Source organism: Monodelphis domestica, chromosome 3, assembly GCF_027887165.1.
Source record: "Monodelphis domestica isolate mMonDom1 chromosome 3, mMonDom1.pri, whole genome shotgun sequence".
Lineage (NCBI taxonomy): Eukaryota > Metazoa > Chordata > Mammalia > Didelphimorphia > Didelphidae > Monodelphis > Monodelphis domestica.
Genome location: NC_077229.1, coordinates 267923802 through 267951510, shown reverse-complemented (window position 1 = coordinate 267951510; position 27709 = coordinate 267923802). Strand labels below are relative to the sequence as shown.

The 27709-nt window shown below is 36.9% G+C and overlaps 1 protein-coding gene across 1 annotated transcript in view; it reads left to right on the top strand.

The window, feature by feature from the left end:
• Positions 1-27709, top strand: part of EMILIN2 (elastin microfibril interfacer 2) — a 72645-nt gene that overhangs the window by 14861 nt on the left and 30075 nt on the right. The window contains exons 3-4 of the mRNA XM_056823754.1: positions 20310-20482; positions 24367-26310. Coding sequence (XP_056679732.1) covers positions 20310-20482; positions 24367-26310 — 2117 coding nt within the window. The remainder of the gene's footprint in view (positions 1-20309; positions 20483-24366; positions 26311-27709) is intronic.

The window sequence follows — 27709 nt, the reverse complement described above, 5'->3', positions numbered from 1 at the left end:
TCTTCTTATCACTAAGTCTTGAAACCCTCCTAAAGTATAACACAAAGAAGTTGCCACCCATGCTAGTGGTGGTAGTGTCCATGTGGATGAAATCCTGAAGGTGTTGAAGTGTCAAAGTAAAAACATCATAATGATACCAACTCATACACTGTATTTTTTCTTCAGTTTTCAAAGTGCTTTCACATTGATTTGTTCCTTTGAGTCTCCCAATCTTTTTTACTCAAAAAAATACTTTTTTTTTTTGCTCTGGCTTGATACCTCTATTGCAAAATCACCTACTTGTCTCTAAGAGCCATGGTATTTATGGTGGCTTCAATACCTGCTGGGAGCTTGAGTATACATGGTGAACAGAGCCTATAGCTCTATGAGGACAGAGATTGGGTCATCATCATTGTTAATATAGTAATTTGACCTAACAGTACCTTATGTGTAGCATGTGTTCAGTAAATTTTTGTTGAATTGAATATATTGTTGATAATATTCTCAGTGAAAGGGAACATATCATAATGGGTGTCTTTAGATCTGAATGAATTGTGTTTTAAGTCCTGCTTCTAACAGATATTAGTTGGCCCACTACTTAATTTTTTAGTGCCCTCATGAAGTTCCTTTTTCTTAAAACTCCTTACTTTCTGTCTTAGTAACAACCTTAAGACAGAAGAGCAAGGGCTAGGTAAATGAAGTTAAAGTGACTTGCTCAGGGTCACACAAGTTGGTAGTGTCTGAGGCCAAATTTGAACCCAGATCTCCTGACTCCAGGCCTGGCTCTCTAGCCACTATAATACCTAGCTATCTTCCTCAGGAAGTTCCAATTTAAGACTTAAATTACTGAGGAGTTGCATTGATAAATGTTCCTCACATTGATGAAATAACAAGTCTAGACCAAAACAAACAAAAAATACCATCAGTATAAAATTGTTTCTATTTAATTTTATCCTTTGGTTTATTACCCTTATCCTGAGCCTTTTCATTGTGCTTTCTGCCATTTTCTTAGAATCTTTGAGAGACAAAGTAGTATAGCAAATAAGGTAATTAACTTGATGTCAAGAAGACCTGAGTTCATATATTTCCTAAAATACTTACTAGTTGGGTGACTAATGGCTAAATCACTTAACTTCCCTGTGCCTCAGGTCCCTTATCTGTAAAGTGAGGAAGTTAGATTTCCTGGCCTTTAAGAGTCTTTCCAACTTTTATGATATCCTATGCTTATTCCCATTTTTCCTTCCTCTATGTATGTCCATTTCCTGGTGACCAGAATACACCACCACTACCACCAGAGTAGCCACTTTGTTTTTTATAGTACCTTTTACTTTCAAGAGCCCAGAAGACAGGAAGTAGATTTTTGGGGGGAGGTGTCAATTTTTTAATTAATTTTTTATTGTCATGCAAAACACATGTCCATATTGATCATTGATGTAAGAGCAAAGTCATACATAACTAAAACCCCAATTTAAAACAAAAAATACAGTGATGTGAAAGACAACTCCAAAAGTTCTTTCCCTGGAGGTGGATGGCATTCCCTATCACAAGTCTTTCAGGATTGTCCCAGATCATTGTATTACTTAGATTAGCCAAGTTTTCACAGATAATCATTGTCCAATATTGCCATTATTGTGTACAATGTTCTTTTGCTCTGCATCAGTTCCTGCAGATCTTTCCAGCTTTTTCTGAAATCATCTGGCTTATCATGTCTTAAAGCACAATAATATTCCATCACCGACATGTACCACAATTTGTTCAGCCATTCCCCAATGGATGGACATCCCTCCAATTTCCAATTCTTTGCCACCACAAAAAGAACAGCTATAAATATTTTTGTATAAGTAGGTCCTTTTCCTTTTTTTTAATGATCTCTTTGGGATATAAACCCAGTAGTGGTATTAGAGGATCAAAGGGTATGCACAGTTTTATAGCCCTTTGGGTATAGATCCAAAATGTCCTCCAGAATAGTTGCATCAGTTCACAACTCTTCTAATAATGTATTAGTGTCCCAAATTTGCCATCTTTTCCAACATTTATTACTTTACTGCCTTATTGGCCAATCTGACTGGTGTGAAGTGGTATTTCAGAATTGCTTTAATTTGCATTTTCTTTAATCAAGAGTGATTTAGAACATTTTTTCATATGATTACTGCTGGCTTTGATTTCTTCATCTTAAAATTACCTATTCATATCCTTTGACCATTTGTCAAGTGAGAAATGGCTTGTATTCTTATAAATTTCATTTAATTCTTATAAATTTGAGAAATTAGACCTTTATCAGAGACATTTGTTATAATTTTTTTGCCCCATTTTGTTGTTTGCCTTCTAATTTTGGTTAGATTTGTTTTATTTTTATAAAAGCTTTTAATTTTAATGTAATCAAAATTATTCATTTTACATCTTCTAATAGGGTCAATTCAATTTAACAAGCATTTATTAAGGCTGGTAACACTTAGAAATAGAGAAGAAAGAAATCCTTTGGGGAAAGGACTTGAGGGTTAAGCCAGGGAAGCTAGCCCCTAGAACACCCTCCCTGGGGTGTTTTCCCACAGAACCACCCATTGTATTTGGCAGCAGCATAATTTACTGGGAGTTAACCACAGTTAACTTAAAACTGGAAACCAAAAGAGATGTGGTGTATGTGGCATGGTATTTTGGAGCCCCAGGTTATTTAATGTGAGGTGGTTTGGGAAATTCCATGACTGCTAGAGCATCCCCAGAGCTGCAAGATATAGTGGAAACCAAGTATGTTGGAACTTGCTGGCCTCATTGGTGAAGATCAGTGAAAAATGTGTTTTGAATGTTATTCTGTGGGCATGTACAGTAGTGTAACTTTGGCTCACAGAATGTTAATGTTCAGGTACTCCAAAGAGATGCTTAAGTTCTTTACATCTGTAAAATGAGAGGGGTTTAAGGTTCCTTCATTTTTTTTAACCCTTCTCTTATTTTAAAAATCAATATTATGTATTGGTTCCAAGGTAGAAGAGCTATAAGGTATAGGCAATGGAGGGTTAAGTGATTTGCCCAGGGTCATACAGCCAAGAAATGTCTGAGTTCAGATTTGAACCCAGGACCTCCCATCTGTAGACTAAATTTATGATTCCATAAAGGTTGATATCTATATGCCACTGAGATTCCAGAATTTGGGCCCATATTTTGAGATTTAGAGAAAACAACAAATGCTTTTGTAGTAACTTCTCAGAATTATTTAAATCAGTATACCTTGTTTATGTTGTCCACATCTATTATTATAAAGTATTAGCCATAAAATTCCCATTTACCTTAGTGAGAGTGAGTATAAATCTGGAGTTAACAGGGTAATGAATTAAGACTAATAGAAGCTTAAATAAAATTAGACTATAACCATCTCAGGAATGGAGACAGACTATTTATTATAGACCCTTTGCCTTTGACACAGTACCTAGGACAATGCTAGCGAGGCATGTATCTACTCAAGAAATAGGTGTTGAATGGAATTGAGCAGTATAGGAAGATGACAATGTTTTGAATGGTGAATATATGAACAATAGCAAAATCTTTTCCAGTTATAGCCATTTGCCAAGTTTTCCCAATTGCTTTCATTTTCTGGAGGAAAGTTACCATCATAAGACCACATTCTTCTTTCCTTTTCACCACACACCTGGTCCCCATAGACAATAAATTAGAATCTTGAAAATAATAGTTAACTACCATGATAAAATATTTCCTAATAAATTATAATAGTGGCAAAGAAAAATAACTCTTGAGGACAATGCCTGGGAGGACACAAGATTAATTTATCTCTAGAGAAAAACAAATTGCTATTTGCCTGATTCATGTGTTGACATTTTTGAGCTTTGAATTGTAAAATAATGTAGTAGAATTCTTTTTTTTTCTTCTTGACTGCACAGCATTATAGTAGATAGTGTGATCTTTGTTGTTCTCTCTTCACTTTTTCCTTTGCTTCTCACTTCTGTTCTGCCCCACTTACCTCTGATCCAATCTTCTTGATAGAAGAAGGCATTATGGGATCATGAAATAATGCCAGATTTTGAGTTAAAGAACCTAGGTTTAAATCCAGACTTTAATTCACTGTGGCCCTCTAGATGAACTAGGTGATTTCTAATATGAAGGAAGCAAGCCTGTTTTCACCCCTCACCTCTAACACTTCTATGAAAAACATTATAGCTAACAGAATGCAAAGGTTCTACTTTATAAATGTCTCTAAATAGGTGACTGGGAAAAAAGGGAACACTTCTCCTACCTATAGGCACACACAAGTATACATACGTATTGTTCTGTTGTTTCAGTCATGTACAATTCTCCATGACCCCAGTTGGGGTTTTCTTGGCAAAGATACTGCAGTGTTTGCCATTTTCCCTTCCGGCACATTTTACAGACAAGGAACTGACGCAGACAGAATTAAGTGACTTGCTCAGCTTTGTACAGCTGATGTATAAGACTGGATTTGAACTCATGAGGATGACTCTTCCTGATTCTAAGCCCAGTGTTCTCTCTACTAAACTTCCTAGCTGTCCCTTACGTATATATCCTTTCTCATCATTTAGTACATGAGTTAAAATACTATTTTTTCTCTTACCAGACCACTGCTAAAGGCATAAAACATTAAAAACCATTATTTTCTGTTGTTTGAGGCAAAAGAGTACATTTATAAACAAAATGTATTTAAAGAAGACTAAAATTACTCAAAGACCTTGAGAAAATAATCCAGGTGTCCATTTATTCCATATTTTAAAAGATTATTTCGAATCGTAACTTTTTGGAACGAGGGGAGAATTTAAAGGTCATGTAGTCCAATCCCTTCATTTTGCAAATGAGGGAAACTGACGCCCTTCCCCCAAAATGTCATAGAACTGGTTAATGACATAATCAAGTCTAGAACTTATGTCTCTTGGCTTCTCAGAGCAGTGCATTTTGTGAACTTTTTTCTTTTTCTTTTCATCTTCTGTCCTAGTAACAACTCTAAGACAGAAGGACAAGGGGTAGGCAAATGGGATTAAGAGCCTTGCCCAGAGTCAGGGAGCTAGGAAATGTTTGAGAACAAATTTGAACCCAGGACTTCCAGACTCCAGACCTGGAACTCTATCCACTGTGCTACCTAGCTGCCCTTTATACTTCTTTTTCTAGAATCATTTATGTTTCTAGATTAAGTAATAATTTACACATTTTTGGTGTACAGTGGAAGCACGGATAACAGGATATCTGTGGCTGGGTCATGTTTAGCTTTAGTTTCTAAGACATAAAACCAACAAAGTAAGAATGACCAGTTTTGACATTTGGATTCTAGCCCTGGCTTTTACTACTCTCCTTTGCTTGGAAGCCCTTATTCTCTCAAGAGTCCAGTGACTTCATGTCGCTATGCTCCCTCCTTCAAAATTCTCTCTTCCAATGAAAACTCACTCTTTCAGTACTGAGGATCTCAGTTAGGTGTTTGTAGGGAAGCAATATGATGAACAACCTTATTGGATTGATTATATTTTATTATATATATATATATTTACCAATTAAATGTAATAACAAATTTCCACACAAGTTTTCCCAAAGTATATGACTGAACTTACCTCCCTCCCTCCCTCCCTTTCCCCCCTTCCAAAACTGGCAGGCGATTTGATCTGGGTTATACTTATATTATTATGCAAAACATTATTGTATTGATTATAGACATCTCCTGAATAGAATCACATAGAATTTAGAGTTAAGGGATCTCAGTAGTTATCTAGGCAATCTATGGACTATTTCCTAAAGTTAGCTTTCTTTTAAAGAAAAAATGTATAGGTAGTCCCAATATAGGTATATACAGGAAGACCATGTAAAATTTTACTCTTAAAGTGTTTTATCTCCCAGCATTTCTTTCAGTACAAGCAAAGATGCTGTGTCATTTTTATTATCATTTGAGAAGCAGTATGACAGAGGAGAGAACAGGATGGCCTTGACATTAGGATGGTTTGGATTGAAGTCTTGGTTCAGACATATATTAACTGAGTAATATAGGGGAAATTACTTAATTTGTCAATGTCCTAAACAGCTCCCTAATACTGTAGTTACAGACAGATTGCTTGGATCTAAATGAAAGAAAATTGTTTTCATAACAGGAATTCCCCTCTACTGATGAAATCACATGTCCAGACCAAAAAAAAATTCATTTTAGTCATTACTGTTCTCTTTATTTTCATCGCTATAGTTACAGCTTTCCCTTCATCATCTTTACTATCATCTATCACTTCTGAAGGGCAGAAACTACTGAACTACCTTGAAGTTCTGAGGAGTTTTCAAAGATCTCTTCATAAATCATATCTCTGTTACCTCGTGTACTTAGAATGTGAGTGTAGGCCATGCTCTGGTTTTGAACAAGTCAGATTTTGGCACTTAACTGTCCTTAACCCTGGAAGAGGTCTTAATATTTTAAGATAAGATGCATGTTAATGTAGGTTCAACAAAAAAAAGAATATTTTACAAAGTTTATCAAAGATTGCTATTTCCAATACTTAACAAGGGCATGCCTTGCTGGTTGATCCTTCTGTATACTAATCACTTATTATGAGAGAGAGAGAGACAGACCGACAGACAGACAGACAGACAGACAGACAGACCAAGAGACAGACAGAGACAGAGAAACAGAGACAGAGAGACAGGAAGGAAAAGAAGAAAATGAATTCCATTAATAGTTGCTTTACTGAATGTCTCTAATAGATGGACTATTATACAAGAATGACAATCTGTAGAATCAATAATTTAATTTCTATAGAAAATAAAATCTACAAGAAGCTAATGGTATATGATCTGTACAGGAATATATTTTTTGTTCTGTTGTTTCCAGTTATGTCCAACTCTTTGTGATCCCATTTGGGGTTTTCTTGGCAAAGATACTGAAATGGTTTGCCATTTCCTTCTTCAGCTCATTTTACAGATGAAAAAAACTGAGGCAAAAATGGTTGTGACCTGCACAGTCTAGTAAATGAGGTGAGCTTTCAACCCAAGAAGATGAGTCTTCTTAACTTCAAGTCTCATAATTTATCCATTCCACCACCTTGCTGACCCCCTAGGAATATGGGAGATGGGAAATTTTTCATAGTGCACTGTATGTTGATAACAATGCTTCTGTTGGCATCTATTACACTTGCATCAATATTAAATCAATTAAGACAGAATAGTTGGGCTTCATGATCCATGTTCAGTCATTATAAGTAATGTTTAATTAATGCCAATAATATGTTCAGCCTTAAATGGAGTGGTTAACATATTGCTTTAATCATTTCCTTATTTAGCATAAAGAATACTTCCTTCCTTTGGGTGGAATATTAAAATGTTATTGCATGAGTGAACCACATGGAAGGCACCACATAGAGCATGATATTGTTCATTTTTATGATCATATGAGAAGCAATATGACAGAGGGGAGAGTAGTATGGCCTTTATTATTGCTTTATAGCATCATAGTACTTTTACCTAATGGATTCTTAGTCTAAAACTGATGACCTTAAGCTAGAGTGAGATGGACTGTCTTTTTAAATAGTCATCCAAAGACTCTAATTTTTTGGTTAATTACTAGATGTCTTGTCTCCTGTCCAAATGAATTGCTCCCTTTTCTGGAGATATAGCATTTAAGCCTATTGCATCCCTGAACTCTGAACTATTTCCATGTTCTGGCTTAGTTGCCATCTCTGTGAATTAAAAGATTTTTAAAAGAAAAAGAGATCTTCTAAGGGGTATAAAAATGTGTGGTTTTTAAAACATTATGGCATTTTCCCCTTGAAAAAATATTCTGGCAAATTCATTTCCAAAAATTAATTTCTCTTTTGGGTTATCTCTTTTTGGACCACTGTTCAGTGGTGATGGGTGTTGAACACAAGTAGGGTGGGTTCTTTAGAGCTTGTACTTCTGATATGGAAATGTTGCAAAAGACAAACTCATTTGGGGTGTGTGTCCTACAAAAGGACCCAGCTGTTCTTATTTTCTTTAATGTTGGAAACTATTAGAAAATACTCCTTAAATATCATTCTTTGTTTGCAGTGTCAGCCTTTTAGGAAAAATGCACTTTTAGTTATGCTGTACTACACCCACCCTAATTCAGAAAGAAAAAAACCAAAATATTTCTAGTTTGTGAACTGAAGAAGTCTGTATAAGCAGTGGAAAGGGAGGGAATTATTTTGATGAAGAAGATTCTGTTGCTATAGAATATCTCAGTTTTCCCTTCCAACTCTTCAAATTAAAAAAAAAAACCATGATTAGATCTAGTATATACAAAAATGAGTTGGTATATTTTACAAACATTCAATAATAATTCTGAAAAAAATTTTAAATATGGTACCTGATCTTTCTATTTTTGCTGAGATCCTTCTACCCTGGCCTACTTGTCAAATGAAATAAGGAAAAATGGAATATTTTTCTTCATCACATCTGACATTTCTGCATTTAGTCCTTCATTCCATGTTCATTAAAAAATAAAATGATGTTTGATAAGTTCTGTTTTTTAATATGAACTTAACAAATACCAACAAACATGACCACTTCAAAATGTACAGTAAAACAAAAAGAGATCATTTATGGAACTATGAACTTCTGCTATATATAGTTTGCCTTTATTTTTCTCACTACACAGAGCTTGGGGTTTAAAAATATTATTTGAATTTTATGTGGTAGTTCCAACACTGTCCTACTTATCTCTGCCCTTTTCTGGACTTCCTTTTTTAAAAAATGATTCATAAACATTCTTTTCTTAGTACCACTACTAATAACTGCTCTACCCCCCTCCCCCAATCATTCCTTCCAAAAGAAAAGTAAAGAAACACAAAAGTGATTAATTGTAACAAATCTAGTAAGTAAAAAAAAAAATCCATCCATAGGCTGTGTATGGAGATATCTGTTTCACACTGTTTCTCTAGTCTATCACCTTTCTGCCAACAGGTAGGAATCAGTGATATTTTGATTACAACAGAATTTGAAGTTGGAGAGGAAAAGTTTTACAATTTACCTTTCTGAAAGAATTTTTACTGTTCTGGTCTTTTTGTGTTTCACATCAGATTTGGTATAAGTATCCTGCACAAATTGGATGAACAAAGGTTGTAAACATTGGATGAATGAAGGTGGGTACAACAGCTAGACATTTCTTGAAGTTCCTTAACCATTCAGCATCCAATGTGTGTCAAAATCTGTTAAAAATTTTTAAGCCCTTTTTCTGTCTTAGTAACAGCTCTAAGACATAAAGGCAAAGGCTAGATAAACTGGGGTTAAGTGACTTGTCCAAAGTCATACAGGTAGGAATTGTCTGAGGTCAAATTTGAACCCAGGTCCTCCAGACGACCTGGGGCTCTATCCATTGTGTTGCCTAGCTGCCCATGATGGTTAAAATCTTGAATTAGAATTCTGTGAAACATTTAGCTATTGCTTCCTAGATCAACAACCTTCTGAGACATGCAAGACATATTAACTTTCCATGAAGAACAAATACATCATCTTTTGATCACTTTTACATAATCTAGAAGTCATTCTATTTCAAAATCATACAAAACAACCAGTCAGATAAAGCATATGTTTTCTTACTTAATATGGCACATGTATAAAAATAGACTCGAATATAGGACTACAATTCCCACAAGCCTTTGCTCCACTTCGCCAGAATGCCTTGTAATCTCACCTGGGCCGAGATCAAGAAGGTATTTAAGCTGATTCAAAGGCTTTTGAGGGCTCGGCTCTTGGACTTCCACTTTGGGGCAGGCGTGGCTTTTTTTCATAATGTAGGTGAGGTTGTGTCTAGGCCACTCTATGGCCTGGACACATGTTTCTTATCCTGTATTTTCTTTAATCTTTAACCTTTAATAAACCTCTAAAAAATATAATACTCCTTGCAGAGAGAAACTAATTTCAGATGCCTCAGTCTCCCCGTCTCCCCTAAATTTTAATCTTTACACATGGCAGAGGTGTCAAACATGTGGCCCATATGCCATGTATGGTCCTCAACACTCCTAAGTGCCACCCATCCCTGGTTAAAATGCATTTAGGAAACATTTAACAAAATAAAGAAATAATAAAAAAGAAAAAGAAAAAAGAAAACAGATAATATTACTATGTGGCTTAGCATCCCGCATTTCTATTTGACTTTGACATTACTGGCAGCTCAGATAGAGAGGTGACCTTGAAGTCAGGAAGACCTTGTTTCAAAGCCTTGCCAAGTAGGAAATTAAACTCATACTTTCTGGCTCTAAATACATTGTTTTTCTCATTATACCAAATTGCCCTCAAAAAGTAAAATTCAGTTGTGTTTATAATCATTCAGATCACTGATAAATGAAAAGCCAATTAAATTGATATTCTGAAGCTATGAAAATAACTTTGAGGATCCAATTTTGGTTTCCAAAATGCTTTCCCAGACAGATAGACTAGTGTAGTCCAAGGATGTATGTCTTTTTTGTTCTAGAAATATGGGGGCTTTAAAACCTGCTTCTCAGGCTTGTTGCGTTAGAATTACAAGAGGTAGTACGCATCAACATTTTCTAACCAAAACCAACTTCCTCCCAACAGTCCTATGAGACAGGTAGTACAAGTAATATTGTTTCCATTTTACAGAGAAAGAAACAGAGGCACATAGACTTAATGACTTGTTGATGGTCAAATGACTAATAATCTGAACATGGATTTCTTGATTTCAGATCCTTTACTACTTCCACAATGCCAAATAGAAAGGGTTAAAGCCTTTACTGTTTTAAAGATAAAACAAGGGTAGCTTGTGCTCAGACATTTATTAGTTATATGATCCTGGGCAAGTCACTTAACCTTGTTTGCCTTGGGTTCCTCATCAGTAAAATGAGCTGGAAAAGGAAATGGCAAATGACTCTAATACCTCTGACAAGAAAACACCAAATGGGATCACAAAGAGTTGGATGCAACTTAACGACTAAACAACAACAAAGATAAAACAAATATTGACTCTAACTGGAATTTTCTCCTTTTCATGAAGTAAATAGAGATTATTCCATGCAATTTGATTTGAGGGGAAATTTTTCTTTTGGACCAAACCTGTAATTTAATTGGTAAAGGGAACGGCTAGTGAATAAACTCCTTCTACTAATTTAGATCAGTATACAGTCTTTTAAAAATTTTTTTTATTTAGAATATTTTTCCATGGTTACATGATTCAACTCCCCCCTTCCCCCCACTTTCTCCTCCTTCCTCCCAAAGCTGATAAGCAGTTTCACTGGGTTATACATGTATCATTGTTCAAAATCTATTTTCATATTATTCATATTTGCAGTAGAGTGATTCTTTAACATCAGATTTCTAGTCATATCCCTAACATGGTTGATCATATTTTTTTCTAATGCATTTCCATCCCCACAGTTCTTTCTCTGGATATAGATAGTGTTCTTTCTCCTAAGTTCCTCTGGGTTGTCTTGGGTCATTGCATTGCTACTGGTAGAAAAGTCCATTACATTTGATTGTGCCACAGTGTATCAGTCTCTGTAAAATGTTCTCCTGGTTCTGCTCCTTTCACTCTGCATCAATTCCTGGAGGTTGTTCAAAATTCCTCCAGTTCATTATTCCTTTGAGCACAATAGTATTTCATCACCAACATATACCACAATTTGGTCAGTCATTCCCCAATTGATGGGCACCCCCTCATTTTCCAATTTTTTTTGCCACCACAAAGAGTGAGGCTATGAATATTGTTGTACAAGTCTTTTTCCTTATTATCTTTTTGGGGTACAAACACAACAGTGGTATGGATGGGTCAAAGGGCAGAAAGTCTTTTAAAAACCTTTGGGCATAGTTCCAAACTGCCCTTCAGCATGGTTGGACCAATTTACAACTCTACCAGCAACGCATTAATGTCCCAATTTTGCCAAATCCCCTCCAACATTTATTGCTTTCCTTTGCTATCATGTTAACTAATCTGCTATGTGTGAGGTGGTACCTCAGAGTTGTTTTAATTTGTATTTCTCTAATAAGGAGGGATTTAGAACATTTTTTCATGTGCTTATTGATATTTTTTATTTTATCTTGTGAAAACTGCCTCTTCATGTCCCTTGACCATTTATCAATTGGGGAATGGCTTGATTTTTTGTAGATTTGATTTAGTTCCTTATATATTTGGGAAATTAAAAGTTTGTCAGAGTATAACTTACAGTTGTAGAGAATTGTCAAGGACAATTGGTGTCATACTTAAATAGAAATAGGTTCCTGCCTGCTACATATTAATTTAGGATGCCACAAATTAACATTATTTACGTTCTGCTATATTTTTCTTTATCTTGTTAAACATTTCCCAGTTATCTTTTAATCTGTTTTTGAGGGGCAGCTAGGTAGCACCATGGATAGAGTTCCAGACCTGGAGCCAGGAGAAACTAGGTTCGAATGTGGCCTCAGATATTTCCTAACCATGTGACCCTGGGCAAGTCACTTAATCCTGATTGCTTAGCCCTTGTTGCTTTCTGGCTTAGAATTGATACTAAGACAGAAGGTACAGTTTTAAAAAATCCATTTCTTGTATGCTGGAAGTTTTGTGGCCTTTGATTTTAACATCTTTGGTCTAGAATACTGAGAAGTGATGTGATTTGCCTAGAGTCATACATATCTTTGAAATGAATTAGAAAACATCATCATAGGATCAGTCATAGCTGTAGAACTGGTAGGGACCTCCGAGGTCATCTATCCAACCATCTCAGTTTTCAATTGAGAAAACTGAGGTTCTTGAAGGTCAAGTGACTTATCCAAAGACACAGGTGGTAAAGTATCATTTGAAGACAAGATAAAATGCATAAAGTACTTGCTTTAATTAAAAAAGAGCTAGTAGTTTGTGGGCTTTTTTCCCCCTGAGCAACAGCTAGGATAGTAAATACATAACAAAGACTTTAGATGAAATAATAGTTTTAGATGAAAATAATAGTTAAAGACCATATTGTAGGGTCAGCTAGGTGGCTTAGTGGATAAAGAGCCAGACCTGGAGACAGGAGGTCTTGGGTTCAAATCTGGTTTCAGACACTTTCTAGCTGTGTAACCCTGGACAAGTCACTTAACCCCAGTTGCCTAGCTCTTGGAACTAATAGTACCAATTCTAAGACAGAAGGTAAGGGTTTTAAAAAACCATATGTAGATGTGTAACCTATATCAAATTACTTGCCTTCTTAATGAAGGAGAAGGGAGGAAAGGAGGAGAATTTTGAACTCAAATTTTGAAAAACTAAATTTAAGAATTGTTTTTACATGCATTTAGGAAAAAAAATCTTAAAAAAAAACAAAAACAAAAGCAACCCTTACCTTCTGTCTTGGAATCAATATTGTGTATTGGTTCCAAGGCAGAAGAGCGATAAGGGCTAAGCAATGGGGTTAAGTGACTTGCCCAGGGTCACACAGCTGGGAAGTGTCTGAGGTCATATTTGAACCCAGGACTTCCCATCTCTAGGCCTGGTTCTCAATCCACTGAGTCACCCAGCTGCCCCTAGGGAAAAAATCTTTTTAATAATTGTTTTTACATGCAATTAGGAAAAATCCTTTTAAAAATAAATCATATGTAGAGTAATAGAAAATGGGAGATGAAGTACAAGTGATTGTCATTTTCAAGAGGCAAGAAAATCCAATAGACATTACATATAGTAAACACGAGGTTATGTGGAGGTTGGCAATTATTCAGTCTGGACTTTGTTTTGGCCTTTGTCTTCACTACCCTTTTTACCTTTTTAATCTGCCTATCCTACCACATGTCCAATATAGTACCTTATACCTGTTTGCCATTCCAGAAATCTTTGCTTGAATAATTGAATGAATATATATCTTTGACAGCTTCCCTTTCCTTGTCTTTTCTCAGTTAATAGTTCTTGATATCTTTTTAATATGAGTACTATTTCTCATGTCCATCCATTAACTCTTCCCTTGTAAATAAGAAACAGAAAAGAGGGAAGCCCAATGACAAATCTTAAACATTTGACAATCTGCAGCATTCCACGACTTTTCTTTGTTGAGTCAGAAATTTTGAGTGTTACGTAAAAACATAAATATTGAGTTCAGTTTTTAGTTTTGTCATAAAACTATGGTTTTCAAAAACAATGCTTTTTGCCTATTAGAGAATTTTTCCTTTGGTTTATAGCTTTGATTTCATTAGTAGAGGGAGATTTTCACTGAGGAAAGTCCCTCTATTAATGCAGATTAGCAACTCTTGTGCGGAAAGTTGATATATATTAAGATAGTAAATATCTTGTCCAGGGTCACAGCCTATATGTGGTGGAGACAGCATGTGACTCTGGGTCTTCAGGTCTCCCAAGCTTCTGATTCTGTCTACAATACATTTTTGCCATGCCTTGGAAAGCAGGTTTAGCAAATCTTGCAAGATGCTTGAGTTTATAATGACTTGTGGTCATATTTGTGTATTGCTTTATAAAATGCTTTTCATGTCTTTTGTCAACTTTTCTTAAGCAGTTTAGTGCCATTATATACAGTAAAATGCAAATTGGTAAGACAATGACTGATAGGTAACAGATGACTTGTGAAGGGTTTGTCACCAAGTTCTAAAAGTATCAGGTGAATATGTTGTCCCAAATGCCATAAGCTTTCATTACTTCTGTTTCCTGATAAGATATTTTGTTTCTCTAAGCAACTCTGTTGCAGAACCCATAAAGAACAAAATAAGAAAAACAAAAGGAAAAGGATAAATAAATTATCACAGATTTCTTATCAAATTAGACTAACTCCCTTCCTGGAAGAGAGATGAGAGATGAGAGGTGAGAGGTGAGAGGTGAGAGAGGGTGAGAGAGAGAGAGAGAGAGAGAGAGAGAGAGATATTTCATAACTCAGAGTCTGTTCTTGGTAAATAAGTCTCATTTGTTATTTGTTTGTTTTTTAGTTTACAAAGTGAAGCACTTTGTCTAGACTTTGTAAATTAGAATCTTTTATTTCATTGGAGCCAGTGGTGGCTGTGGTAAAACTGTTCCTCAGTTTAGAAAGAAGTCAAGACAATAGAAATAATAATAACAATTATCATTCCTTTTTCATAGATAAACTAAGGCCAAAATAATGACTTGCACATGATTATAAAGCTGGTAAGTTGTCTGAGGTGGGATTCAAATGCAGTTCTTCTTTTTTGTGTTGCATACATAATTTTTTAGGTCTACTTTGAAATCCAGATAAAATTCTTCCTACTGAGAAAATAAAATGAATTTTTAATTATAGAATTTGCAGAACGGATGAGCAAAGTAAGATACCTGTCAGTATTGTTTGGTTTTTGCAGAGGCAGGAAGTATTTAATTTAGAGAAAAGGGATGCTGCAAAGGAAAAAAGTTTTAGCTTCTTTTGCAACCTGGTATAGTTCAGGGTAATCTCTTAAGGGTATGATTGTTATTTGCCTTTTTTTCCCCCTTTTGCCTATAATGACCTGAAGGAATCAGTGGAGATTAGATTGGTTAGAGTTTGACTCCCACAGTTTGAATCTGTTCTAGGGTAAGCTCAAGGCAACCTAAAGATCAGGTTCAAAGAGCCATCTAGTCTTGAATCAAGGCTTCTCTGAACCTGATCTTGAGTAGTCCCAAAGTTTGGCACAGGAACTAATTAATTGTCCATGGTATCCTTTGGATGGGACATGATCCCAGGCTAAAGCAGAGTTGTTTCATCACATGAATTTTTGACCTTGAGACCATTAGCTACATGCACCCTCTCATTTGATTCAGTTATTCCCTGAATCTCTATAGGTTTCTTTAAAGTCCCTCTGAAGCTGTAGAGGTGATGTGTTGAAATGGATAATGAACGTCATCCACTATCTCATAGTTTTCTGTTGACTAAGGCAACTCTAGTTACTATCCCACAATTCTGCAATTTGGTGAACTCCCTAGAAGTGTAGAGATGATTATTTTCTTCCACTTCCCTGGACAAGGAGGGAAAGTTGGTTTTAAAACCCAGTCATCATGGTGCAGTAAGCCCAATTTTTTCCCCTCCTCTGCACCCAGGGGATATCCATAATATTCAGTATTATGGCAGATATGGCACATAATTCAATATTATGGCAGAGGAGCTAAAATTTTCCTGAAAGCAGTTTAGATCTAGGAAAGTTACTAAAGATGGAAAGGGTAGGGTTTGATTACTCCTATCATTCTCTCTTCCAAATTAGGATCCCAGAACTGTGTATCTAAAGTTCCATCCAAACACTAGGAATTCATAAAAGCACTGAGTGTAGAGACAATAATACTGTATAACTAATCTTTATCTTGAAAAACTCTCCAGATGATAGAACATACTTTCTTCCACTCCTCATTTAGAGAGGTGAGTGATTTCAAGTGAGTAATATTGAATACTTTGTCAGATAGGGCCTTTTTTGAATTTACTTTTAACCAGTTGACTTTTTCACTCTTATATGCAATTATACTGGACAATAATGCATGTTAAAAATCAAAGGTACTAATAAAACTTTAATAACATACAGAAGAAAAATAATTTAGAAAGGGGTATGGAACTAGAACTTTTAAAATTATCTTGCTAAAACCAACATTCACACTTGTCTTAAAAACACTAAATTATGGAATTTATGGTCATGATTTTTATTTTTGTATATTATATCAGTAAACAACAATAGCAACAAGGCCTAGAATAAAATTTTAATTTTTAAAAAAGAAATTGTGATATTTGAAAATGTTTCCCCTGGGAGTGAGGTATATTCTTCATCATTCTTGGTTGTATCACTTTTCCAGGGAAGATTCTTCCATATGTTTGGCTTGGGGAAAAAATGCTATGACTGCTATTCTCCAGGACTCCATAGCTATAAAGTTAGACTATTAGAGCAAGGGGAGGACTGGGAGTGACTACAGGAGAAATTCATATCACTTTAAAGCCAATCCTTAAGTGGTTTTCAGGGAGGGAAAATGGAAGAAGTGTTTAAAAAGCTAGGAATTTTACAAAGTGTAGCTTACACAGGCTCAGTATTACAGAGGCTAGTCTACTTCTTGTCTGAGATGTTAAAGATCAGACTTCTCTTTCCTTCTCTTTGGAGGAGGAGGAGGCATCAAGAACTTTGATATTTCTGACTCGGTTCATCTTTCTTTACTATATTCTGATATCTCAGCATCATTCCAATGTTGCTAAATGGGCCGTATTAAATGCAAACAGATTTACCCACTCAGCCTAAAAGACTTGGCTGAGTTTAGTAAATTTTTATGAAATTGCATGCTACTCCTATCCCCTAAATATTCTTCTTCAAGAAAACAAAAGACAAATCAGAATTTTCCCATTTTCTTTTAATGGATACCAGGACAACAGATTGTACAGTCCTGTTTCCTAGTGGGTGGGATGGGAAGAAAGACAGGGGCCTCTTAGCCCCTGATTCTAAGGCCTTATGGGGGGGGCACTTTTGGAAAAAGCCACTTCTTTAACTAAATTAAACACAAAGTTGCTCTTATCATTGTCAGTAGTGTCATCTACAGATATAAAGTTTGTTCTTCATAGAAATGGTGCCTTTTGTAAAGTTGTAAAATTAGGAATTTATAGTCGTTAGGGCTAAAAGGGGCCTTAGGAACATCTGACTCTATACATTCATTCAACAAACATTTATTAAGTAGGACCTCTGGGAGATGTAGACCTGAACTTTCCTGTCCCACTCAGCTCGGGCTTGAGCTTGGAGCAGGAAAGCTGCCTGCCTCCCTCCTGCATTAGTCCTACATCCATTGCTAGAGAACATTCTGGCTCTGTCCCCAACTCCACCTTCTCTTTAGAGTACCAAAAGGGGCAGAAATAAACCCTGAAATAAACTTCTAGGTAGACAAGCCATGGTTCCTCCCCTGTCCAGTTTCTTCACCTTCTCATACGCCAGCCCAATTCAATCAGCATCCTATTAGTTCACCTTTATTTTTTTTCACTTAGTATCAGAACAAGACATAACAAAGACAGACAGAGTGCTACACTGGTAACCTTGAGATAGAAAGACCTAGAAAAAGCCTTCTAGCATTTGGGTACAGTCTCTACAAAGGATGTATGAAGGAACATGGGCAAACTCTCAGGGGATAAGAAGGCCTGGGTAGGTTGTGATCTAGGTTATCAGAGGGAGTAAGCCCATGAGGTTATGGATCACTTGAAAGGGCTTAATTATAGACCCCAGGCACATCCTACAGTTAGCTATAGATGTTTGTCTCATGCTCCCAAATCCTAAGGTTTCTGTAAAAAAAAAATGACCTTTTCCAGAAAGAAACTTAGAGTTCCACATCCCAAGTCTTGACTATGCCTAACCCCTCTTCACAGAGAATGTAATTGACCATCATCTGTCTTGAGCAGAAAGGCAAGAAAGCTTATCTGCTCATAACTAGAAAGGACTACCCTTTGAGAAGCAATAGGCTAGTTTTAATTGTCCCAATTTAATTTAACCTGGCCTCATTTGCTCTGGAGTCAAAACACATGGGTTCAAATCTCACCTGTGATACTTCCTACCTTTATGTAAATTTGACTTCAATTTTCTCATATGTAAAATGAGGGGGTTAGACTAGATGGCTTCTAAGATTCCTTTCAGCTCTAGATCTGGAGTCCTTTGATATCTCTTCTTATGCTCTGATCCCAGCAAACTATTCTTACAATTTCTCACACATGCATGTCATCTCCCATTTCCATGCTTTTGCACTGGCTTTTCCATTTTCTAGAATGAACAACTTTCTCATTTCTGTCCTAGAATCTTTGGTTTCTTTCAAAACTCAGCTCAAGCTCCACCATCTAATGAAACCTTTCTGATCTAGATTCAATCAACAATTTTTGTCTTTGTGTCTTTGGTACAATGGCTTCACAGAGTAGGTGACTGATAAGTGTCATAGATTAATAAGCATGTCTTTGAAAAAAACAACAAAGAGCAACAAGAAATGAATCAGAAATTTTTGTTGGTCTTCATGGGTTTACAGCCTCTGCCTCTAAACAAAGTATGGAAACAAGCAGAGCTTTCATTTTGTTCCCCACCTCCATCCCAAGTAGAAAGGAGGTTTCTTGATTGGTTTCTGACAGTCTTTTGTTTATTAGGAAAGTTGTGCCTTTTGTTTGATTTCTAGTAGCCATAGTATATTAAGTCAAAGATTAGATCTATATGCTATTACTTGATTAAATCATTTTCTCCAGCCATTTTCTTTCTTCTTTTTTCTCTTTTTACCACTGTTTCAGTTTCTTCCCCCCCCCCCCCTTTTTTTTAAACCCTTACCATCCATCTTGGAATCATTACCAAGGCAGAAGAGTGGTAAGAGCTAGGCAATGGGGGTCAAGTGACTTGCCCAGGGTCACACAGCTGGGAAGTATCTGAGGCCAAATTTGAACCTAGGACCTTCCATCTCTAGGCCTGGTTCTTAATCCACTGAGCTACCCAGCTGCCCCTGTTTCAGTTTCTGCATATAGAATTAAATAAGAAATAAAACTTGTAAAGTTGTAAAATTTCACATGGAAATACTGCCCAGTCTTCACTGACTTAAAAAATCTGACCTTTGCCAATGCTACAATAAAGTGTTGTAATTTAGATTTGTTGTGCATTTCATTCTTTTTTAAAATAAACCCAATAAATGACAATCATAAAAACCTCTTACCTTCTCCTTACTAAGTATCAGTCCCAAGGCAGAAGAGTAGCAAAGGCTAGGCAGTCAGAATTAAATCACTTGCCCAGACTGCTGGTTGATTGAATATAGCAATCAAAGTACAATATAATAGACTTTTCAGTTCAAAAACTTTCTGCCTTTCTCCCCTTTAAGGTTACCTCTGTATTTACCTCATATGTATCTCATATACCCCTATCTATGGGCATGTTACCCATAATGTTTTTCTTTTCCCTTTTTATCTCCAGTATAATTTTGACTAATATCACGCATAAATTCCAAGAAGGAGATAGCCAGTCCCCTTGGGTCTGGTATCTTCTCATTTAGTAAGAGAAGTAGGGAAATGTTTGCAAGGTTTTTATTTTGATAGAAGTGCCCCAGATACTGGCTTTATTTTCAGAGATGTGAATAAGAAGTGGAGCCATACACCAGACACCATAATTTTTGTTGGAGAAAGATATATGGTAGGGAGAAGGGGTAAACATGTGAAGACCAGAAAGAAGTTCAGAATCAAAGGTTTTTAGAAGTTTTCTACTTCTTTTGGCTTTAGTAGAGTCCAGAGTATAGAAAGTTTCAGTGAGAAGCAGGATAAGGCTCATAACAGCTATTAATACCTGGCCAACTGTTTGGCCTTCTTTATCAGATCATGGGAGTCTGATTTCAAGGCAGAGCTAGACAAAAGAGAACGTGAGAGCCCCTTCTAGATCATATTGGATATATAAGCAGAAGTCCCCTCCTTCAGACCCTAAGAATGAAGGTAGTGACTTAAAAACAGAATGATAAAGGAAATCATTATCCTTTTCTTTGCCAGGTATCGGGTTAATTTCAGGCCCAGATATACCATTAAGTTCAAGACAGTCACCCAGCTGGAATGGAGATGCTGCCCTGGGTTTAAAGGTGGAGACTGCCAAGAAGGTCCTAAAGAACCAGCAAAAACTCTCCCCACACCTGCTCGGCCCCGGAATACCATGAAGAAAGCCACAGGTAACATTTTATTGGATCTTGACATGCATACTTAGGGCTTTTTAAAATCAGTAGAATTTATTATTTCTAACGATTGGAGAGCTTCAAACAATGTGTATGCCATAAATAAGTGTAGGGGAGTGAATGCACACGTACAGGAGTCATTGGATTTACTAAAGCAGGTCTAATTAGAGCATTGACTTTCCTGCTCTTTCATGACTTGTTAGAGATGATTTGTCATAAAACCCATCTGTTTATTAGGAGTATAGGAAGGAATACATTGCGTCTTAGCTAATCTTCATATCTCCCTCAGCACCTAGTTCTGTCCTATGGTATAGTAGGAACAGGAACAGGTTCAAATGAGTTGAAAAGTGGATTGTTATCCCATTTTTGCAGGAAATATTATTTCAAACTGGATGGGGTGTAATGGTAATAGTACCAGCCTTGGGGTCATGAGACTTGGCATTATGGCCATGGGCAAATTACTTCCCCTCCCAGGCCCCAGTTTCCTCATCTGTGAAGGGACTACAAAGACGCATCCCAGAGTTTCACACTCTGTGATTGTGGATCTAAGACACAGATTGTCTAAGTTTAACCTTACTAGTGATTTGTATGATTTCTATTAGGATTTCATGCATGTAGGCTTAAATAAAAGGCCTTCCAAAATATGGGATATTCAGGCTATGTTAATTATGAAAAAATTAGTTTCTATTATCTCATGGAGAAAATGAATTTGAGTTGTCTTCCTGCCTGAGACATTTGCCTAAATTATCCCATAGTCTGAAATATTCAGTGGGTTGTCTTAGTAATTTTTCTGAATATACAAATCAGAAGATAATATTGCAGCAAAATAAAATTGTCATTGTTCTATCATAAAGTTTTATTTCTTTGAGTAATTAACAATTAGTAGAGTAATTCAAAACATTGAACTCCAATTTGTTTTTGGGCTTATTTTCCTTGTGTGTAAGTTTAATATAATAATAAACATAACAAAGATAAAACTCTTAAAATTATACAAGTAGGTCAGTCATAAGTGACACTATCTTTCCGTGGTTGATACTTTCTTTAGTTTTGAAATCTGAAATGTTTCCTGATTATTTTCATCAAGTTGTAATCTTGTTTAATTGAAGGAAAATTGCGGTGACTAACTGGTTGGACTGTGGTGAATGGAACTGAGTTAGGAAATGTAGAATCTAAGATTCATTCAGTCCATCTCTAGGCAAATGACAATTTTCTGAACCACAACTTTTCTAATTGTAAAACATTTCAACATTTCTGAAACTGTGACCCATAGAGCTTACCCAATGGAATAGGGTGCTCTATGAGGAAATTTTAATGATAGTAATATTGTTCCCTTTCAAAATAGTAAACATAAAAGTACAAAAATGCACAGAGTAAACTTTCAGAATGATAATAGTTTTAATTTCCTTTGATTTGCTCCAAAATTTCCCTAACTTTTTATTGCAAGAGTATTCCATGACCCAACCCTCCAGTAGTTATGGTTTCATAAATATATGTCAAGAACAATAAATTTTCTGTTGCCAAACTAATATGAGAAATGTTAACCTAGGAAATTCCCAAGGTCTCTTCAAACTTTGGAATTATGTGAAGTTATGAGATGTTTGGTAAATGAACTGGTTATTACTGTAACAACGGGACCTGTATAACTACTAGAAGAAGTGAATTCTGCCTCCACCACCTCCCTGATTAGTTAAGGATAAGAATCTCACATGTTCATGGATAGGCCACAGGGTCACTGGCTACCATAGGAGATTTCCCAGTGTACCTAGAAAGCTCAATCAACCAACCAACAAGCATTTATTAAATGCCTACTAAGTGTCAGGCACTGTGCTAGCAACTGGGGATACATTAAAACAACCTCTACTCACAAAAAGCTTATATTTTAATGGGGAAGAGAACAAATACAGATAGAAGTACATACAGAATAAATATAAAGAGAAAAAAATGAAAATAAGTACCATGTAGTTAGGAAGGGAAGGCACTGGCCATTGGGGAATAGTACTAAGTGGTACCAAGTGAAACAGCATCTATAGACCCTGATGGACAGTACAAACTTCTTCTTGTACACCTAAAGCTTGGCATCTGCCCCCATTTTGGAACTGATATCTCTAACCTACTCTTGGGTTCTCAGGCAGGAAGATGAAGCTCATTATTTATAGATAAGACAAAAAAAAACAACTGAACTCAGCATGGTTCAACAAAATTTTATTGAACATCAATTGTGTGCAAAACACAAAGTTTGTTTCTGCAGGAGCTACAAAAGTATGACACAGTCTCTGCCCTCAAAAGGCATAAAAACTAGCAAATGCATAAGATGAGGTCACAAATCATAAACAAGGCTGAATTGGACAAATGAATGCTGAAAAAGTGGTACAGATGAAGTGCTCACGGGAGTTCTGACTGCTCCATCCTCTGAACACATTTAGGTTAGGAGAAACTGGCAAAGGCATTCTGAAGGAAATACCATCTGAACAACAGTAGGGAGAAGGACCTTTCCAGGTAGCAGAAGCAGCATGTGCAAATACTTAGAGGTGGGGAAAATACAGCTTGTGTTTGAGATACAGCAAGGAGTCCAGTTTATAGTCTGGAAAGATGGGTTGAGATCATACAGAGGAGTGCTTTAAATGCCAGGCTGAGAAGTTTGCCTCTCAAAATCAATCAATCAGGTAGAGGACAATTAGAAGTTTGGGGGTAGGAGAGCGATGTTTTCTCCAGAAAATAAGGTACTCCTAAGAACTGCATCTACTTGGAAGAATTGACTTCAGACAATATTGTGGCTCTGGCGATGTCTTGTCTCCTTTTTTCTGAAACCTGCCTTTCCCAAAAGTATATTCCAAACTGCTACCTTATCCCCTACTAATAGTCTTCTCAGTAAGTACCTGAGATAGAGAAAGTGTCTAGAAAACTGCTAGAAGCCTATCAGCTTCAAATGGTCCTGTAGAGCCCAGATTGCCCTGATTTCTCTCTTTACTCTAACACAATGGCTTTTGCCTAGAACAATATTCAGGAGTACAAGAGGTACAGTAATCTGTTACTCTGTCACATTCTTTTGAGTGGTATAAAACAGAGGTTTTTTAGTTCTTGAAAGGTTCATCCTTTCATTTATTCATCTAGTCACTTAACATTCATTTAGCATCTATTAATCCAATAGGGAAAACAGAATGGGCACTGTGGTGTTGTAGAAAGTGGATTAGGATAGGAATTAGAAGATCTGTATTCCAGTCCTCGTTTTGCCACTCAGCTTCTGAGAAACTTGAAGAGACCTCTTTCGGCTCTCTGTCTCATGTCTTTGGTTTCCCCAGCTATATATTGAGGTTAGTTATTCCTCACATTGGAACACTAAGGAAAATGGAAAGACTAGACAAGCAGAGTATGTAGCAGAATTCCATCATCTAGAAGAGCACTGGGTCTAGCCAAGCTTGTAGTTTATGGCATTAGGAAGTGAAGTCAACAAGCAGCCCAAGGACTATATTTCATTATTTTACTGTAGGAAACAATGTCTTCATACACCGCTTAGCATGCAGTAAGTACTTAATAAATGTACTGATTGGGTAACTTTTTTAAAACCTTTATCTTCTAAGTATTGATTCTGAGATAGAAAAGCAGTAAGGTCTAGGCAGTTGGAGTTAAGTGACTTGCCCAGGGTTACACAGGAAGATTTGAACCCAAGTCCTCCTGACTCCAGGCCTGCTGCTCTAACCAACCACTGTGCTATCTAGCTGCCCCTGTTTGGTTGATTTTCAAAGTATATAAAACACATTTACCAGTAGTAGAATATTTATGAAGGAAGGATTAGATGTAATTTATGCATATGTGGGCTGTGGGGAAGATGATTAAAGCCAGGAAATTTCAAGTCTTGTCCTACTTTACTTTTGCTTTCACAGATACCGAACCAAAGCCCATCACAGAACCAAAGAAAACAAGTGAACCAAAGCACCCCACAGAACCAAGGCAAACAGCAAGCCCAAAGCCAGGCCTGCAGGAACAGCAGGACAAGAAAATACAGGTACTGGAGGACAAAGTTTCTCGTCTTACAAGGACAGTCCTTGACCTTCAGTCCTCCATCGCAGGAGTAAATGAAAACTTAAAACATGCTGTTCAAGACGATGCCAGCAAAATGCTGGCATCATGGCTTAACAGTCTCCATAACCCACCAGGGCCAGACAGTGTCGTTGGTGGCGAAACAGAAACAGTTCAGCTTCCTGGGCTCCTCGGTGGTAAGGAATCAGGAATGAAGGACATTAAGTCTGAGTTGGCTGAGGTTAAGGATGTATTGAAGACAAAGAGTGACAAGCTGGAGGAGCTGGATGGGAAAGTGAAGGGTTGTGAAGGACAGCTCAAACAGCTTCAGGAAGCTGCCCAGGGGCCTACGGTGACCATCCCCACCAACGAGTTCTACCAAGCTTATGTAGATAGCAAATTTGAGGCCCTGAAGGAGGAGCTCATGGAGGGAATAGACAGGAAAATGGCGGACCTGAAAAACTCCTGTGAATATAAATTGACTGGTCTCCAACAACAGTGTGATGACTATGGAAGTAGCTACTTGGGCATGATAGAACTTATTGGAGAAAAGGAAACAAGTCTAAGAAAGGAAATAAATGACCTTCGAGCTCAGATACAGACTCCATCAAAGCAGCCAGATTGCTGTAACCATGATAAAACTGTTGACTTTGGGCAACAGATTAAGGATTTAGACCAGAAAATTGAGAGGGTTGCAGAAGCCACCAGAATGCTAAATGGGAGGCTAGATAATGAATTTGACCATCTCACTGTGCCAGAACCAGATGAGAGTTTTGATGAAAGATGGAATGAGTTGGATGCAAGGATCAATGTGACAGAGAAGAATGCAGAAGAACATTGTTTTTACATCGAGGAAACTCTGCGTGGTACTATTAATGGTGAGGTGGATGACTTGAAGCAACTTTTGGATCAGAAAATACAGTCCCTGGAGGACCGTCTAGGTAGCAGTCTCCTAGAGATTGCTAATGGCACTGATGTAAAAGTCATTAACCTGGAGTCAGTCTTGCCAGGATCTGGCAATGGTCAGGTTACTACTGAACTTAATCATCTGAAAAATAAAATCCAAGATGTGGAGAACCTTTGTCTGCAGAACCTCCAAGGGTCTCAGGTCGCAGAAGACACTGATTCCAAAAAGCGTAGTGAACAGAAGACGGATGACACTTCTGACCTTCTGAAGGCTCTGAATGACACCATGTATAGGAAGTTCAGAGAAGTGGAATTTAATATCCAGAAAGTTCAAGTAGATTTGAGTTTAATCTTTTCTCATCTGAATGACACTGAAAAAGACATAAAAAATCTTGAGGGTGGTTTGAACAACTGCCAAGAGCAACTTGCTGGTGCCATTTCTACATGCAGAAAAGCAGAAGACAGTGTTTCCAGGAGGCTGGATGAGCTAGAAAGGACCACTGAGAATCCCACTCCTTCCCAGGCCCCATCTGGAAATTGCTGTCGGGATCTGGAGGTGAGGTTACAGGGGCTACAAAAGCAAGTCCTTTCAGACCTTGACATCTGTAAGGAAAGTGCTCAGGGTGTCCAGAGGGAAATCGTGGTTGTCGGAGGCAGAGTGTCTCATGTTGAGAAAGCTTGCAGCAAATTGGACTCCATCTCTGGGAGCCTACACAGGATAAAGGAAGGGCTGAACAAGCATGTCACCAACCTTTGGAACTGTGTCAGTCAAATGAATGGGACTATTGTAGCCCATTCCAAAGACATAAACAGCCTCAAAAATTCTGTCCAGCAGATCACTGGTCATGTCTTCCAAATTACCACAGACCTTCAGGATCTGATGAAAGGTCAACCAGCAGCATGTAAGTTGACAGATACAATTTTATTTTTATATTATTTCTTGTAGTTGAGAAATCTTATTTTGATGGAATCCAGACAACTGTAGTGTTGGTCTGGGGAAGCTTATTTTGGGAGTCAGACTATTAGATAAAAATTTGAATATGATTATTCCCTTTTTTACCAATACATCTTTACTGCTATATGCCATGTCTATCACCAGCCCAAGAATTTTCCTAGGAGAAAACAAGTTCCAGCTAAAGAGAATATGTATATTGGTTGAAGCTTTGCCCAAAATCTTTGGTATTTGCCTTAACTACTTCACGTTTACTAAAATGTCTTTTATTATGTATTGCATGCAAGTATGTTTCTTAAAATTAAGTTTGATATATGACCATATGGTAAAGATGTCATAGAAGGTCCCCTTGGGTGGGATTTGGGACTAGATGATATTTGAATTCCCTTTTGACCTAAAGGCTCTGGGAGTCTGTGGAATGCTGTTAACTGTTATGTGGCTAATTCCAGGGATATGATATTTGGTAGAATAGTTTCTAAAGTGGCATTTATTTGGGACGAGTTGTTTTAAAAGAAAGAATGTCACAGAACATTGGAATGGGTTACCGTGGAAGGTTGTAGACTCTCTTTTCCTAGAAAGTATAAATAAGATAGGTTCCTTTGGAGGAAGGGTGGTCTTAGGGAGGCGTTCAGATAGTTCAGGATTTCTTACTATTCTATGTGGAAATCATTCATATATTCCCTTCTCTTCTTCACAGGGTTCCCTTTCATATTTCTTTTCTCATCAGTCACCTTTAGAGGTGCTAACTTCAACTCCTTTTTCCCTATTGGAATATTGAGAGTGAAAGGCTTTTCATTGAGTTTTTGGAACCACTGTGGGAGGACATTGGAGGGTTTAAACTCCTGGAAATTGGGGACGCTGTCTTGATCTCTCAAATATCTTATTATAATGGTAATGTTGTAGGAACTTAATCATAATAGGCACTTAATCAATTCTAATGGATTTGAGTTTCTTTGGGATATTTATGCAAATGTATTAGTAAACAAAAGATTTTCACTCCACAAAATCAGTTTATGTGTGTAAATTTAAATGCTAAATTATATTCTATAAACTGACTGCCAAATGAGTTCAGAGAAGGCAGAGATAGGGTATGGGCTTATTCTTTAGAAGATTTTTTTAAAAAATCCTTACCTTGTATCTCAGAAGTGATACTAGATGTTGCTTCTAAGGCAGAAGAATGGCAAAGGCTAGGCAATTGGAGTTAAGTGACTTGCCCAGGGTCACACAACTAAAATGTGTCTCAGGCCAAATTTGAACCTAGGTCCAGACTTCAGGCCTGGCTTTCTATCCACTGAGCAACCAACTGCCCCTCAGGAGAGGTAAAACTTGAGCTAGATTTTATTGAAAGG